The 15,090-nt window shown below is 49.2% G+C and overlaps 1 protein-coding gene across 1 annotated transcript in view; it reads left to right on the forward strand.

Annotated features, from left to right (window-relative positions):
- The window catches only part of PRKCE (protein kinase C epsilon), a 487,391-nt gene that overhangs the window by 440,618 nt on the left and 31,683 nt on the right, over positions 1 to 15,090 (forward strand). Inside the window, exon 12 of the mRNA XM_044263634.1 lies at positions 11,432 to 11,570. Within this exon, the coding sequence (XP_044119569.1) occupies positions 11,432 to 11,570 (139 nt within the window). The remainder of the gene's footprint in view (positions 1 to 11,431; positions 11,571 to 15,090) is intronic.

Below are 15,090 nucleotides of genomic sequence, written 5' to 3' on the forward strand. Positions count from 1 at the left end.
TGAGACTTCTTTTTTTAGGAATAATAAAATCTGTTTTCTGTCCCTTTAGAGGTCAGTCCATTTTCAGCTCCCTGGCCTCGCTTGAGGCCTCCCATGTCCTCCAAGTAACTCGGGTGACCCTCACTTTGCAGGAAGACGTGCTTTCCCTACATCCCCCTCAACTTGTCCAGTTACATTTGTGTTTCCTCAGCTCTTTATCTGGGCGGAGGTGACCTGCGAGGTGCCGACCCCTCTTCTAGCACGCGGCCCCTTGAACAGCTGGATGAGGAAGACCTACACTCACTGGTTGGGGCATCTTCTGGCGCTGACCTTGAAGAGTGATGTTCTGGTTCCCTGTCTGGGAATTCTGGGCATGAGGAGCTGTAGTCCACTTCCGCCAGACTCCAGGCACACCCCCAGGAAGATTACTGTTGGTCCTTTAGCTGGAGTGGCCCTTTTTGTCATGAATGCTGGCTAGATTTTGAGCTGCAAATTGCTGGGGCCAAGAAGGAGGCAGGACTGGCAGCCCTGGCCTTGTAAGGGCAGTATGGGTATCCTGTTCACCCCGCTAGTGCAGAATTTACCATCCCAAGCCTTCCGGCCTCTCCCTCCAGAACCCTCCTTGAGGACAGGGACTGTGTCCTCTCCCCCAGTATCCTCAAGGCCCACCACAAAAAGCAGGCTCTGAGCGGCAACCCTGAGTACTGTGGAACATGACAACCAGGGCCAACAAGGCAACGGAGGCATGAGGATTTGTAATCATGCCATTAGCTGGACCATCACTGGAGTGGACTGAATACAGATCTGTCTCCTTGGGACTCTCAACCAACAGTGAGTGCAGGCACTTTGCAGGGCTCTGGGGACCATGCTGGGAACATGAAGATGCAGTCGCTGTTCCCATGGAGCTCCTGTGGGGGAAACCATTTACTTAAGGAAATAAACAAGCAGAGTCCTTACAGGTTGTTGTCGTTGTTGTGGAGGAAATGACTGAGGTGACTGAGATTCAGGGAAGGGTCAGGAGTAGGGGGTGGCAAGTGGCAGTGGGCTGCTTTATGCAGGGTGACCACTGAGAGGCCTCCCTGAGGAAGAGAGGTTGAGGCATGGACCTTAATGACAAGGGGTCTATTCTCCAGGGAGAGGGAACAGCCATGCGGCAAAGGTCTCAAGGCAGGAAAGTGCTATCAGAGATCCCTGACCCTGTGGCTCGAAAGACGGGGAGGTGGTGGCAAAAGGAGGGCCAGCTCCAGAGCCCGAGCACGATTCTTGGGCCTCCGCTCTGACTGCCATGGAAGCTGCTGGGATGAGCGGAGAGGTTCTTCCAGAGTATAACAGGAGAAGGGACTGAAGGGTACAGGAGAATGCCAGATTTGGCTGCCTTTGGTACCTTGACCTTGGTTTTAACAGTTTCTAATAATGTGTTTTAATAGTTCCATATGGTATCTGAAAGCATTTGTTCGGATCGCCTAACTGCCTGGGGCCATGATTTCCAAATTCCCCTGCCTGCTCCCTGATTTTCCCATCCTTTGACCAGTGGGTATTGAGGTGCTAGGAAGGATCAGGCACTGGGTGGGGGGGGGGGCTTCCAGGCCCCGCCTTCATGGGTGTCCATTGTAGAAGACAGACCCTCCTAGCGGGGCCTGTGCCGGGACATGGAAGCAGGAGACAGCCTCACACCCTTGGGAAGCACCCAAGGCCCGCAGGCCCAGGTGTGGATTAAGAGGGGATGTGGTGAGGGAAAAGCTAGTAGAGACCTCAGAGCACCTCGCAGAGCACAGCAGGAAGCGTGTTCGCGGGGTGCCCCTGAAGAATGCGAGCAGAAGGAGAGCATCGTCTGATTTACGTTTTGTATGGAAAGGCCTGTTGGCGAAGGTTTGCTCTGGAGTGGAAAGGGAAATATTTGGTGTGCAGCGGCCAGGACTGCAAGTTCAGACTTCACGAGCTCCAGCTGCCTTCGCTTCCCAGGATCTCAGACGAGAAGGGTCCTTGGGGATTAGCTCATCCAGCCGTCTTTTCTCATATTTGAGGACAGCGAGCTCAGAGAAGTGACTTGCTTGAAGTCGTCACTGTCTTTGGGTCAGTCTGTTTACCGACCGAGCCCCAAAGAGCCATTTCTAAGTGCAGGTTGACGGACGGTGTAGAAAGGAATTGGGGGGAGGGAGGGTCTCGGTATAAATGTCATGATGGTCAGAGGAGCCAGTCCCAGGTCAAGGCCTATTTCCCGTCAGTGGAGGTCAGGATATTTATCTGTGCGTGTATCAAGGGTAAGAATTTGCTTTCACTACTGTAGATTTAAAAAAAAAAAGTAATTAGATATAATCTCACAGTCAGATAAATTATTCTGCAGGGATTCCAAGTCTTAATGTCCAGGTACAGCCCCAGGCTGTTTCTTTTGGATGTGAAAGGGGTACCATTTCACACCTTGAGTTTTCCAGCTATCAGTGTGGTAGCTAGAGGGCTGCTGTGTTCAGACTGGGATCGTCAGTTTGGTCAAAATAACACTGCGTGGCTTATCAGTTACATCTTCTAACTACCTTGACATGAGTCCAAAACAGCTGTCACCCCAACAGCAACAACCATGCTCTCCATCCCACAGGAGGTTAAGAGTGTAGATACAATCTTTTTTTCCCCCCTCCTCAAGCAACCTAGCTAAGTGGTTCAGAGCCTGGGTTGATGTCAGGCGAAGCAACTCTGCCACTTGCCACCTGTGTATCCAGGGCCAGGAGCATAGCCCCTCGGATCCTTCTTCCTCATCTTTACAACGGAGGCGGTGATAATCCTAAGGTGTCCCCAGGCTGTTGGTGAGATTCAATGAGATAATGCATTTAAAGACTTATACTGAGCCAGCCTACAAAAAGCATGTGGGAAAAAACCAAAATGGTAGTGAACTATTCTGTCCTAAATGATTGAGCTTTTCCTTTGAAAAGACTCCGAGATTTCCCTGCAGACTGGCCCAGAGTGAAACATGACCAGTGACTCTCAGGTATCAGCGTTGCAATGGAGAATTTTGAAATCTTGGCTCTGAAGCAAACGACGTCTCTCCATTTGACAGAGCGGCATGAGGACCCCTTTCCTGGGCTTTGTGCCTGTGGTGGCCCTGGAGTGATGTGGCATTCCCGCGAGTACTCAGGGGTAGCCGCCACAGAGGGAGTGAGGAGGAAGGACAGCAGCCGGTCACCGACGTTTGCCCCACTGCCAAGGGGAGTGTGCTATATTGAAGGGGAAAAATTGTCTTCTCGGGAATGTGTGGTTCAGTCTATGAAAGCAACATCTGCCCAAAGAGCCTGTGTTCCCATCTGATTAACCACAGTCATGTGCTAGCCTCCACTCTTTGTCCAAAAACAAGCAGAGTTTCTTCATAACCTCCCCCCCGAGGGCCTGCTCTCTGGTGATCCAAATACTTGGCATCCTGAGAAGTAATCTTTCTAATCTCTTATCTTCAAGTGAATGGAAGAATGTGCTGTCGTTTGCGTGGCGTGGTGTTGGGGCCTGAGTTTGGGGGAATTAGCATGCCGGAGGGATATACCATCGAGGGTACCAGGGAAATGAGGGCATTAAAAATGGAGAGGCAGAGTGAAGAAGACAGGGACATATGGGTCTTTTCCTTTGGAGTGTGTTTTCAAGTCAAGCAAAAAAAAATTTTTTTCCATTGTTTCTTATCTGCGAAGGTTCCCCGGGGTGCCAAGCCTTTGCTAAATGCTAGTGGTTTCCAGAAGAATTTTCTGGCCCTTATTCTTGGCGAATCTACCAAATTGGGAAAATACAATTTCACAAGTTGGAGAGGATTTTTTAAGCTAAGATAGCTGAGGTGCTGAGGATCCCAGGACTCTACCCGGCGTCTGCTGTTCGCTGCCTGCCCTTGCTTTCTCCCCTGGGGCGCTCATGTTCCCCTGGGTTCGAGATATCATTCCCTGGGCCCAGGGGAAAGGAGCCCGTGATTTTTCTCCCTGGGCTGGCCTAGACATTGCAGTCTTGTTCTGTCTCTCAAGTATCCTTGGACACTTTCGCCCCTGTGTGGTAGTTACATATGCTCTGTGGTCTTCATTCCATGGATTCTGTCTCTGTGGTTTATACACACTAGGAAGGGATAAGTATTTCTCCATTATTAAAGAGTTTTTAGGGGCCTACTGACCTGCCCCCACAGGGTACGTGCATTTTTAAGAAATGACTGTCAGAGATGCTTGGAGACTCTCAGAGACTATTAGTTACTCCTGGAGTAACTAGCATATGTCAGGCAGGCACTATGCTAGAACTGTCACATGGATTACTTCATTCAGTGATGGCAATATTATCCCCATTTTACAGATAAGGAAACTGAGTCCCAAACATATTTGGGGTTTTCTTGACTGTCTTTTGAGTTTCTGGAAGTGATCTGTATTCCCACCTCAAGGGAGCCTTTGTTATATCATTGTGCCCCTAAATCACACCTTCCCCGACTGTGACCTCTGGCCCTCTGTATTCCCCCTTCTCGCCGTGAAGCCTGCCTTTTATAAGCACAAAGGAATTTGGGTCCCCTCAGGAGATAGAGATTCCCAGCTCGTGGATCTTACATTTGATCTGAAAGATGGTCTGTTGTGTGGAGTTAGCCCAGTACTGCCTCTTACCAGCCGTGCAAGGGTGGGTGAGAGGCTTACCTTTCCTGAGCCTTGATTTCCTGAGATGGTGAAAAAGGTGGGTTGATGGTACCAAACACACACAGCAGGGCTGTTGTGTTCAGGCTTCCTGTCTGTCAGGATAAGATGGCAGAGGACACTCCAGACAGATGTACCCTTTCCTGGTAGCCTTGCTCTCAAACCCCTATTCAGCTTAATGACCCGGGCCAGACTGTCTTGGAGCTGTAATCACTGTTTAAGACTCAGAGCAGTAGTTGCCCACCAGCGGTCTTTCAGGGGACATTTAACAATGTCTAGAGCCATTTGGGGTTGTCACACTGGGGCAGTGGGGGGTGTTGATAATAGCGTCTTATGTGTATAAGTCAGCATTGCTACTAAATGTCCCACAGTGCCCAGGACAGCCCCCCATGACAAGGAATTAGCTAGCTGCAAATGTCAGTCCGGTTCCAAGGTTGAGAAACCCGGGACTAGAGGGGCACTGCAGAGCCTGTTCCTTACCATCTTCCCCATAGCTCACTGGGACCTCTGGAAGCTGGGGAGAAAGGGAGTTTCCATGGAAGTTCTCCCAAGTTTTTACTTACCCAATAAGTAAGGTTGCCTTCAGTCAGGTTCCAAGTTACAGGGGTTATGATAAAGACATTCTGCCTGGGAAAATGCCTTTGTCATAATCAGAGACCCCCCAAAATCTGAGACTACTAAATATGCTCACTATCATCATTGTTACTCAGCCTTGTTCTTAAGGTTCTAACATAATAGGCAAAGTAAATAAGTTACAAATGCAAACCCTGAAAAGGAGAAAGTAAAAATAATCACCAGTTACAAATGATTTGGAAAATCAACCGGAAAACACCTTTGCAAAAATAAAGAACATTCATGTAGTGGCAGGGCATAAAACGGTAAGTAGAAATTAGTGACTAACATACACATGCAACCAGAGTAAGGATATGATGGAAAAGAAGATCCCCACTTACAATAGGAATTTAGAATATAAAATAACAACTTGGATTCTTCAGGAGTAGACTCAGCTGCGATTATCATATAAGCCCCAGACAACCGTGCTTTAAATAAGATACAAGTTTATTTCTTTTTCATAAGAGTGTTATCTGGAGATAAGAAGTCCGGTGACCATTTCTGGGGCTTGGTCCTTTTCTTTATGGCTGAAGGTGACTACGAGGCCTCCAGGCATTATATCCTCATTCAGACAATGGGTAGAAGGAAAGAGAAGATAAGCCTCTTTCTTTGAAGGCCTCATACAGTTGACTGGCTAGAACTTAGTTATGTAACCACACGCAGCTCTAAGGAAGGCTTTGAATTCCAGTTTAGCTACACCACTGTGTGCAAGGCTTAAAACACCAACAGCAGCAACGGTGTTCTCTTGCTAAGGAAGAAGATGAAAATGGATATTGGACCAACCAGCAGGCTCCCATTAAATATAACAAGAAATGCACAAGATCTATAGGAGAGAACCTTAAAAATGCTCCTAAAGGACACAGACAAGGCTTGAATGAATAGAAAGACAAACAATGTTATTGGATAGGAAGACTCAACATCATAAAAATTTCAATTCTCTCTGAGTTAATTTATAACTTTAGACATGTTCCCAATAAAAACATCACCAGGATTTTTTTAAAAACAAGACAGATGATTGTAAAGTTCGTATGGAAAAGTAAACAAGCAAGAGTAGCCAGGAAATTTTGAAAAAGAAGAAGGGGACCAGTCCGACTGGATGTTAAAATGCATCATAAACCTACAGTAATTTCGAAAGTGTGTTATAGGTCAGCATCATTGAATGAGGAGTACAGAAGTAAGTCCAAATCCTTATGGGGAGCTGGGACCAGTATTTGAAAAAGGTGATGTTTCAGTCAAGGAGGAAAAGATGAACTATCCATCTTATGGGTTTGGAAACAAACCCTACTTCACACCTTCATCAGGCTGAATGCCAAATACATCAAAGACATACATTTATAAAATGAAAGCCATGAAAGTACAAGGGGAGACATTGGGAGAATGCTTTTATAACTTTGAAATGGGTACAGCCTTTCAAATTAAGGCATAAAATCCAAAAAACATACAATAAACCACCATAAGCAATGTCAAAAATTAAACTGGGACAAGAATTTGCAATTCTTATACCACTCAAAGTCTATTTCCTAATATAGAAAAATCTCCTTAAAGACGAGAAACAAATACCATAAAGGAAAAATGGCAGTAGTTCACACACACACACACACACATCTTTTAAATCTTTTAAATATATGAAAAAATGCTCAAACTTACAGAGAAACTTGAGAATATACCAGGATAGGAGCTCCTGGGTGGCTCGTCAGTTGAGCATCTGACTTGGGCTCAGGTCATGGTCTCAGGGTCCTGGGATCGAGCCCCTCATGGGGTCACCCACTCAGCAGGGAGTCTGCTTCTCCCCCTCCCTTTGCCACTCCGCCCACATGTGCTTTCTCAAATGAATAAAATCTTGAAAAAAAAAATATATATATATACTGAGATACTGCATTCCACTATCAAACTACCAGAAACTCAGTCACGTACCATGTCAGGAAGGAGGCACTATCGGTACTGCTGACAGAAGTGTAAATCCTTCAGCTCTGAGGAGGGCAGTTTGGCAATATCCCTCAAACTCCACAATCCTTTTCTAGCGTATTCAGACATTTCTTTTCTAGAAAATCTGTACAATTACCTTCATATGTTTATAAGCTTATTCACAGCAGCACTGTTCTTAATAGCACAAGATCGGAGGCAGGCTAAATGTCCTCTAGGAAATGTGACAGAGTATTGAACAGCCATAATAAAGAATTAGGAGCCTCTTTATGTGCCAAGACAGATCTCCAATATGTATTAAGCGGAAGAGATAAGGTGCAAAAGATCGCATGTAGTCAGGTCCCAGTTCGTTAAAAGAGGGGACATAAATATATAGTCACACATTCTTGTTTACGCAGAAAGTATGACAAAAACAAGACACAAGGAATGAACAAAATGCAGTTGCCTATGGGGGGGGAGTAGTATCTGGAGAACAAGTATAGGAGGAAGAATTTTTAATGTTTGTCCTTTTATACTCTGAGTTTTAGAACACATGAAGGTATTGCCTACTGAAAAGAATTGATTGAAGCTATTTAATAAGTAAAAGCTCATCGTATTGACTCCTATAGAGGGGAAAGGATTTTGCTGTATTTTTTCCACTATTAACAAAAATGACCCCATTCCTTAAAAAATGTCCCGGTCCTCAAAAGTGCCCTGTCCTTGTATTTGAGGACTGATGGGGATTAATATCTAGGCAGAAGTCCCTCTTTGCAAAGCTATCAGTCCACAAGTTTGATGAGTACCTACTTCGTGCCTGGCTGCTGACTTGAGCACCAGGGGAACACCCATGAAGGAGAAAAGCCTACACAACCTGTCCAGCCAGCTGGGCCTCGGACCCGGCAAGGCTGAGAAATGATTGTCCCTGACCTTCCCAGGGAGGATTTAGAAACCCCTCGTGAACAGGCAGCACTAAAACTCAGCAGGTGGGGGATCCTGCAGAAGGAACGGGAGGTCGAAAGTCGGAGGTCACCAGGCAGCAGTGCTGCTAAGGGGGCGGGAGAGAAAACCGAGAGGGGTCGCCCTCAGCCAGCTGGGCAGCAAGCAGAATTTCAGGGACTCCACCCTTCAGCAGCCCTTGACCCCCAAGCCCCTTGTAAGGAAGGGTAGATGTCCTCTCTCTTTTCCTCGGCCGCAGCAAGCGTGGCCCTGGGCGGCCTCAGCTCTCTCCTCCATTGAAACTCGCACTCAGGAACTCACCGAGACAGACAGGTTTGTTCCCGGCCATGAGGGTTATTTTTCTTTTCTTTTTTTTTTTTTTTAAAGATTTTATTTATTTATTTGACAGAGAGAAATCACAAGTAGGCAGAGAGGCAGGCAGTGAGAGAGAGGGGGAAGCAGGCTCCCTGCTGAGCAGAGAGCCCGATGCGGGACTCGATCCCAGGACTCTGAGATCATGACCTGAGCCGAAGGCAGCGGCTTAACCCACTGAGCCACCCAGGCGCCCCTATTTTTCTTTTTTAATGAGACTGAAGACTCCAGGAGGAATCAAGTTTTAATCGTGGCATTTCTGGTCCCCGGGGGACTTTCCAACTGAACTCGTCTTCCCTGTCACCAAGGAAAGGAACATAAGTCACTGTCTCTTTCACAGGGCTTGGTTTTGTGTAGGGAGGCCGAGCTTCAGAGAAACACAAGGGAAATTTGAGGAGGTGAGTCGTGGCAGGATTTCTGGCATCCATGGCAGAACTGTGTGAAGACACAATTTGGCCTGAGGCCTCCCTTCCCCACAGCAGAGGGGCAGCTGCCTGTGTGCTTCCTGCAGAGCATCGTTGGCCCTCGTGGGCCCCCCCTTCAGCGTGGGGCAGCTTCTTCCCTCAGGGAGCAGAGGGGACAGGCAGCAAGGGGACGGTGTGTGCCCAGGCCTAAGGAGGGGAAGGCAAAGAGCAGAAGATGGGGAGAATAAGACGTTTCACCTTCTCCTGCCCTGAGTGGGAACCGTGAGCTGAACAAAATGCTGAGTGGAGCTTTTGAATGGGCAGAGCTGAGGCTGGGTTGGAATCTTACAAACCTACTCCATTCATACAAAGCAGAAATGCGCCTTTCAGACAGGACTTTGAAGAAGGGAGCTTTGAGAGGTCATGCATGGGCTCCTTTCTCAAATTGGGGTTGGTGGCTCATACTGGAAAAAGTCCACCAACACCAAGGCAGGAAACTGAAGGAGTGTAGTGCACAGAGGCGGGAACACCAGCCTTTGGAGCTAGAGGGGACCAAGTTCAAGTCCCAGTGAAGTCAACCTGCTCATCACCTTTCAGAAGTCACTTAACCTTCTTCCGGCTTCCATCTACTTGCTGCTGCCACAATCAGAGCAAAGCATGCTCTTCTGAACCTTCACTGTTGTTCAGGTCATGAATGTGGTTTGTAGCCCACAGAGGTGCTTTCCACACGTTTGTTATTGCTGTTCCTAATACACATGTTGCCATGGCAATCATCGTGCGTGTGGGCCGGGCAGCCCTAGATTAGGGAGCATGAAGGGGTTGTAACTTAGCAGGGCACACAGGTTCACTTCTCAATGACGCCCACATTTGCAGGTAGACAGACAGAACCCCCGGTTCCCTCTAACTCTGTCTCCTCGCGAAGGAAGTGGGTATAACTCTATAAAGGCCTGCTACTTCCACATACTTAATCTCAACCCTTCAAACAAGCAGGAATGGGTCATCCTAATTCAATGGTCGAGGTAAGGGACCAGCAAGGGGACTTCACCAGGGCCATGCCTCCCTAGGGATTAAACCCAAGGCCTCCCGTGCCCAAGTCCATGTTCTTCTCCCTTCCCTCCCACCCCAGCCAGAGCTGATCCTTGACCACACACGGTGGCCAGCGGGGGAGGCGGGGGACCCTGGTCCCAGGGCTCAGCTTGGTTGGGCTCACTGTTCTTTCTGTAGTTCACAAGTATCTGCTTAGAACAGCATATTTTATGAGCTTTCTCTTTTCTGAAGAAGTCCCAGCTGTAAGCGGAAACAAGGCCTCGGGTGCAAAGCAGGGAGGCCCTGAAGTGCTTCCTGCCCCACCTTTGCACTCAGGCCTGGATTCCTGATGGTGGCTGGAGTTCAAGTCCAGAGGCCAGCAGGCTTGTGAGAAAGGCCCCTCTTGCTCTAGGTGCAGGGTAATGGGCCTTCTTTGCAAGACCCTCCCACCCCACCACAGCCCAGTGTGGCCACTGAGGGAGGGCTGTGATGGGCCTCCCTCTGACAATCTAGGTCCTTCTATGAGACAGGTGTGGGGTTTGCAGATTTGGTTGGTAGAGGGGGTTCCTACCCAGAACTTCAAATTTTATACAAGATCTTACATGGAACCCCAAACTGTAAAGCAAGAAAGCTGCTCTGGCTGAGGCCAGCATCCCACCCCCCACCCTGCCTGCCCATCGTCTCCCATGGTGCTCACTCGCTGCACAGAACCACCTGGGCTCTGTAGGGCCTGGTTGTCTCCACCAGCGTGTCCTCCCTCCGGTGCCCAGACCCTTCTGCCCTCTGCTTGCTTGCCCTGTGAAGATAGATCTTGCACACAGCCTGTGCTGCCCATGCTCATACAGGCAGGTCTCTCCTTGTCCTCAGCATGAATTTCAAACTCCTCTTCCATTCTAGGCTTTTTGGGTTGGTCAACACACCTGTCTTTCCCCACCATCCACCAGGGTCCTTCACTGCCTTTGGCACCCACAGTCTGAGCTTTCCCTTCCCTCCCACCTTTTCCTGCCATGCTCTTTTTAAACCTAACCCTCTCTCCAAGCTTCTCTTGAGAATCACGTTGTCCTCATAACCCTCCCAGGGTTATGTCCTCATAACCCTCCCCCATGACACGACAGCTCACAGAGTCAGCGCTCTGTAGGGTAGCATCTGATTCTGACGTGGTTTTAGCCGGGTCATGGATGTTAGCGTGCATCACTCTTGTCCCTCCAGCTTTCCCTATGGTTCATTCAGGAAAAAAGGGGGATGACTTACTTCTTCCTCTCATATCAAACTCTAACTATATGGATTTCAGCACATAGTAGGGTTTCATCAAATAACTACTGATTTTATTAAACCACAGCAGTCTGAGACATTCCTGGGGTTACTGAAGCCCCCACCTTGGGGAGCACAGAGGCACCTCTGGGGGTTGGCCGGTGTGGGTGGGAGCCCTGGACTGAGGTGGGGGGCCAGCAGATCAAGCCTCCTCAAAGGCTTTCCTCCCTGAAGCAGATTTCCCTGAGATGTGCACATCTCTCCCACCTTAGAAAGACCCTATTGGAATGGCTGAGGCATTAATTCTGAGCCATCTCTCAGGGATTTGAAACTGGACAACATCCTTCTGGATGCAGAAGGTCACTGCAAGCTGGCTGACTTTGGGATGTGCAAGGAAGGGATTCTGAACGGCGTCACAACCACCACATTCTGCGGAACTCCTGACTACATTGCACCCGAGGTAAGACGGTGCACAGAGGGCCACCTTCTTCTGCCAGGGCTGGGGCAGGGGCCATTCATTTGCACTGAGGTCACCTAGCGGTGCTGGGGGAAAGCACTAGAAAACCAGGGGAGATTCTAAGGGAGGAGAGAGAAGAAGAAGGGTAGAAGGCTTACCAATTTCTCCATAAGGAAATGGTAGTGATGGAGGAGATAAGGGGCCAACAGTGAGCAATGGGCCATTCCCCATGCCAGGGCAGAGCCTCGCTGGGCCTTACCCTTTCATCTCAGTCCAGAGCTACCAACGAGCTAGGACCAAGAGAACTTTGTAGACTTGTATCATCGTCTTCACTTCTTAATAACCAGAATAAAGGAGCGCCATCAATAAAGGTAGCAATTAGCTTCATCAGCAGTAACGTACCTACAGTAAACCTCAGATTTATTTGCCGTTTCTAGTGTAGGGGTTCTGCATGGCCGGTGCCCAGGGTCAAGCAGGAAGAGTAAAGCGTGCTTCATTGTAAATGTAGATCAGAGAAGTTCCCTGTGAACCTGACTGATGGACTGCCTTTTGGGAAATTGTTTGCACGTGTTGTTCATCATATGGTGCTTACTGGACTTGAGTTTCTCAAGCCAGTCTTGCCAAGGCTGAGAGATACCTAGTGCAGTACAATTCAGATTTAAGATGAAGTGTCTCGTAGCTGCTCAATAAAAATGGCCTCAAGGGTTCTGACCATGTAAGATGGGAAGGAGATATCAGCCCCCCAGTAAGCACTGCCTATGGTGCACAGGTGCTCGTTGCCCATTCCGGCTGCGTTCCCTTTCCGTGGGCATTGTGTGAGCACCTGCTAGATGCAAAGCATTGTAGGAAGGAAGAATTGACCCAGCACTCCTCACTCTCCTAAAACAACTTCTGGTCTAGAGGCAGTGGCCTCTATGTTAATGGCTAATTAAGCAGAATAAACAGATGTAAGAGACAAGATGATATCCTCAGGGATAAGGGAAGGCTTCTTGGGACACCTGGTAGATGAACTGAGTTGTGGAGAATCAACAGGATTTCCTTTGGTGGTGGCTGTGGAAAGCATTCCTGAAAACAGCCAGGGGGGTTGGGGTGGGGGCGGGGCAGCCCAGGAGGTTCCATATTCCTGGGCTCTGAATCCTTCAGGGCAGGGGCTGTGTTCCTGCATACTCCCAGGATCCAGCATACAGACCAGGTTCTTAGTTACGGTTGGTTGAGTGAATAAATGAATGTGAACTTGAGACACTCCATTGTGAACAAAGACGAAGGGATGATAATATTCTTGGCCTTCATTCAGGAGAGGAAAAGAGTATAGCTAGAACACCGGCATTCTTCATGCTCATAGTCATGAATGAAATTAGGAAAGAGGACCAAGGGAAGTGGCCTTGATCCTAGAGGATCTGTAGACCCACTAAGAGTTTTCCAGTGGAGGGTGTCCGGGTCTGTCAGACCTGTCCCAGGAAGAAGACAGGCAACAGCAGTCTGCCTCAGAAGACAGAGAGTACGGAAGGGAAGTCAAGAAACTTCACAGACCAGACAAGACATGGGCTCGAGGGGCCTGGTGAGGATGATCAGTAATAGTTGAGCTCCCTTTAGAACCTTTTAACCTTCTAAGAGATCTGAAAGCAGAGATTTCAATCAGTCTTCCTTAGCAGGAACACTAGGAATTTAATCTTCCAGGAGAAATCAGTGAAAGCAAGGGCCCTCAGTTGGGACCTGCATTTTTACTGTCTTCCTCATCATTCCTTCTCAGCAGAATGCCTGGTTCCAGTCCTCTGTCAGCTGATGCCAGAGTCAAAGGGTTAAGAGGCCAGAGGAGTAGTTAAGGACCCACCCCAAGACAAAACCATCACTTCACGATGAACCTAACATCCACCCAGCTCTCACGGCAGGGAGTCCATTGACAGGAGTCACGGCGAGAAGCACTGACCTCTCTGTTTATAATGAGGTGCAGATGCCCTTGCTTCCCATTCCTTCCTTGTGCCCATGGCACACAGTCACCACCACCCGTGAAATGGCGGGCAGTCCTGGTCTTCCCGCAGGCAAATTAGAGCTGATCAAGATATTGCTACTTATAGCCAGGGCTACTGGGGAGATGAAATGCAATCAATGCCTCCCAACGGGTCCAGCACAGTGCCTGGCCTGCAGTGAACACTGGGTCATTATCTTCACTGTTGCTGGTTTGGGGGTTGGGGGGGGTGGGTAAGGTGGGAAAAGCACAGTCCTGAGAGTTGAGAGTCCAGGCTAGACTGGACCAATGATGCCCCCAGGCGACCTTGACCAAGTGGCAAAGTGTTTTAGACCCTCTGCTTCCTCATCTTTCAAATGGGAAGAGCACTTCCTGCCCTACCTACCTCAGCAAGCTGTTCTGAGAGTCTAATGAGATTAGAGCATGGAAATGCTTGAGAAACCATAAGCCTCTATTCAGATAGGAGGGGCCATGAGGGGCCTGTTAACCCTAAAACCACAGCCAGCTAATGAGGCTCTAACTGTTGCCCAATGCTTCTCTTCCCACTACGCCCCCTTGGCTAGCGTCCACTGCACCCACTCTCCACACGCCCCATGCCTGCTCCCTGGGAAATGGCAGCCAGCCCTGGGTATGGCTAGCACCTTAGGCCCAATGCTTGCCCTCCTGCCCTCCTCCCTCAGCTCTGCGCCACTGAAGGGGGTAACCACCGCACCCATGCCCTCCCATGGCGTGTGAAGCCTTGCCCTTCTCACAGCTCCACGGCTGACGAGCCGGTTAAGAAGCAGAAAATTGGGGCCAAGCCCCAGAGGAATTTAATGAAAGAGGCCGCCCCAAATGGGAAGGCTCTAGAGTGGGCCTGGGGACGGGTGGGCAGGGCTGCTCTGTGGTTTCTGCAGAGCCATCCCATCTAAGCACACACAGGCCACATGGAGGTCACCCCCCCCACCCCACCCCCTGCCACCTGTGGAGGTACAAGACCCAGATCTGCCACCTCCTGGAAGCTGGAGGGCGGCCACCCACATTCCTAGCCATCTGAACCCAGGAGAGAAGGGCACATGCCCAGTGAGACTCGCACAGTGGGCATACATGGCTGCCAGTCTCCTGAGTGCTGGAATTGGCCTGGTCGTGGTAGGGGGCTCGGAAGCATGCTGGAGCCTCCACCCTCGCTGGCTTAGAGATGCCCAGGGGAAATAACTGACCATGAGAAAATAACTAAAATCACAATAGTATGTGAAAGTGCCTGCAGTTCTTAGGGACAGGACAGGGTCTTAGGATGTCAGAAGATGCTAGAAAGCTGGGGGCATTCGGGAGAGTTTTCTGGAGGAGATGGGTGATAACCATGGCCTTGAAACCAGCAGGGCCATAGTGAGCCAGGTGGGGGCCCTTGATCTCTCATGATTCAAGGAGCCACTGACTTTGGCTTTGGCTTTGGAACAGAGCAGTATTACTGGCTTCTCAGGACAGCAGAGCCTATAGCTCTGACCTTACAGATACCATGTGTTGACTGCTGGGCTGAAAGACCCAAGATTCTCACCAGATCACCAGCCCCCAAGAATT

The sequence above is a fragment of the Neovison vison genome, chromosome 8 (assembly GCF_020171115.1).
Source record: "Neovison vison isolate M4711 chromosome 8, ASM_NN_V1, whole genome shotgun sequence".
NCBI classification, from domain to species: Eukaryota; Metazoa; Chordata; class Mammalia; order Carnivora; family Mustelidae; genus Neogale; species Neogale vison.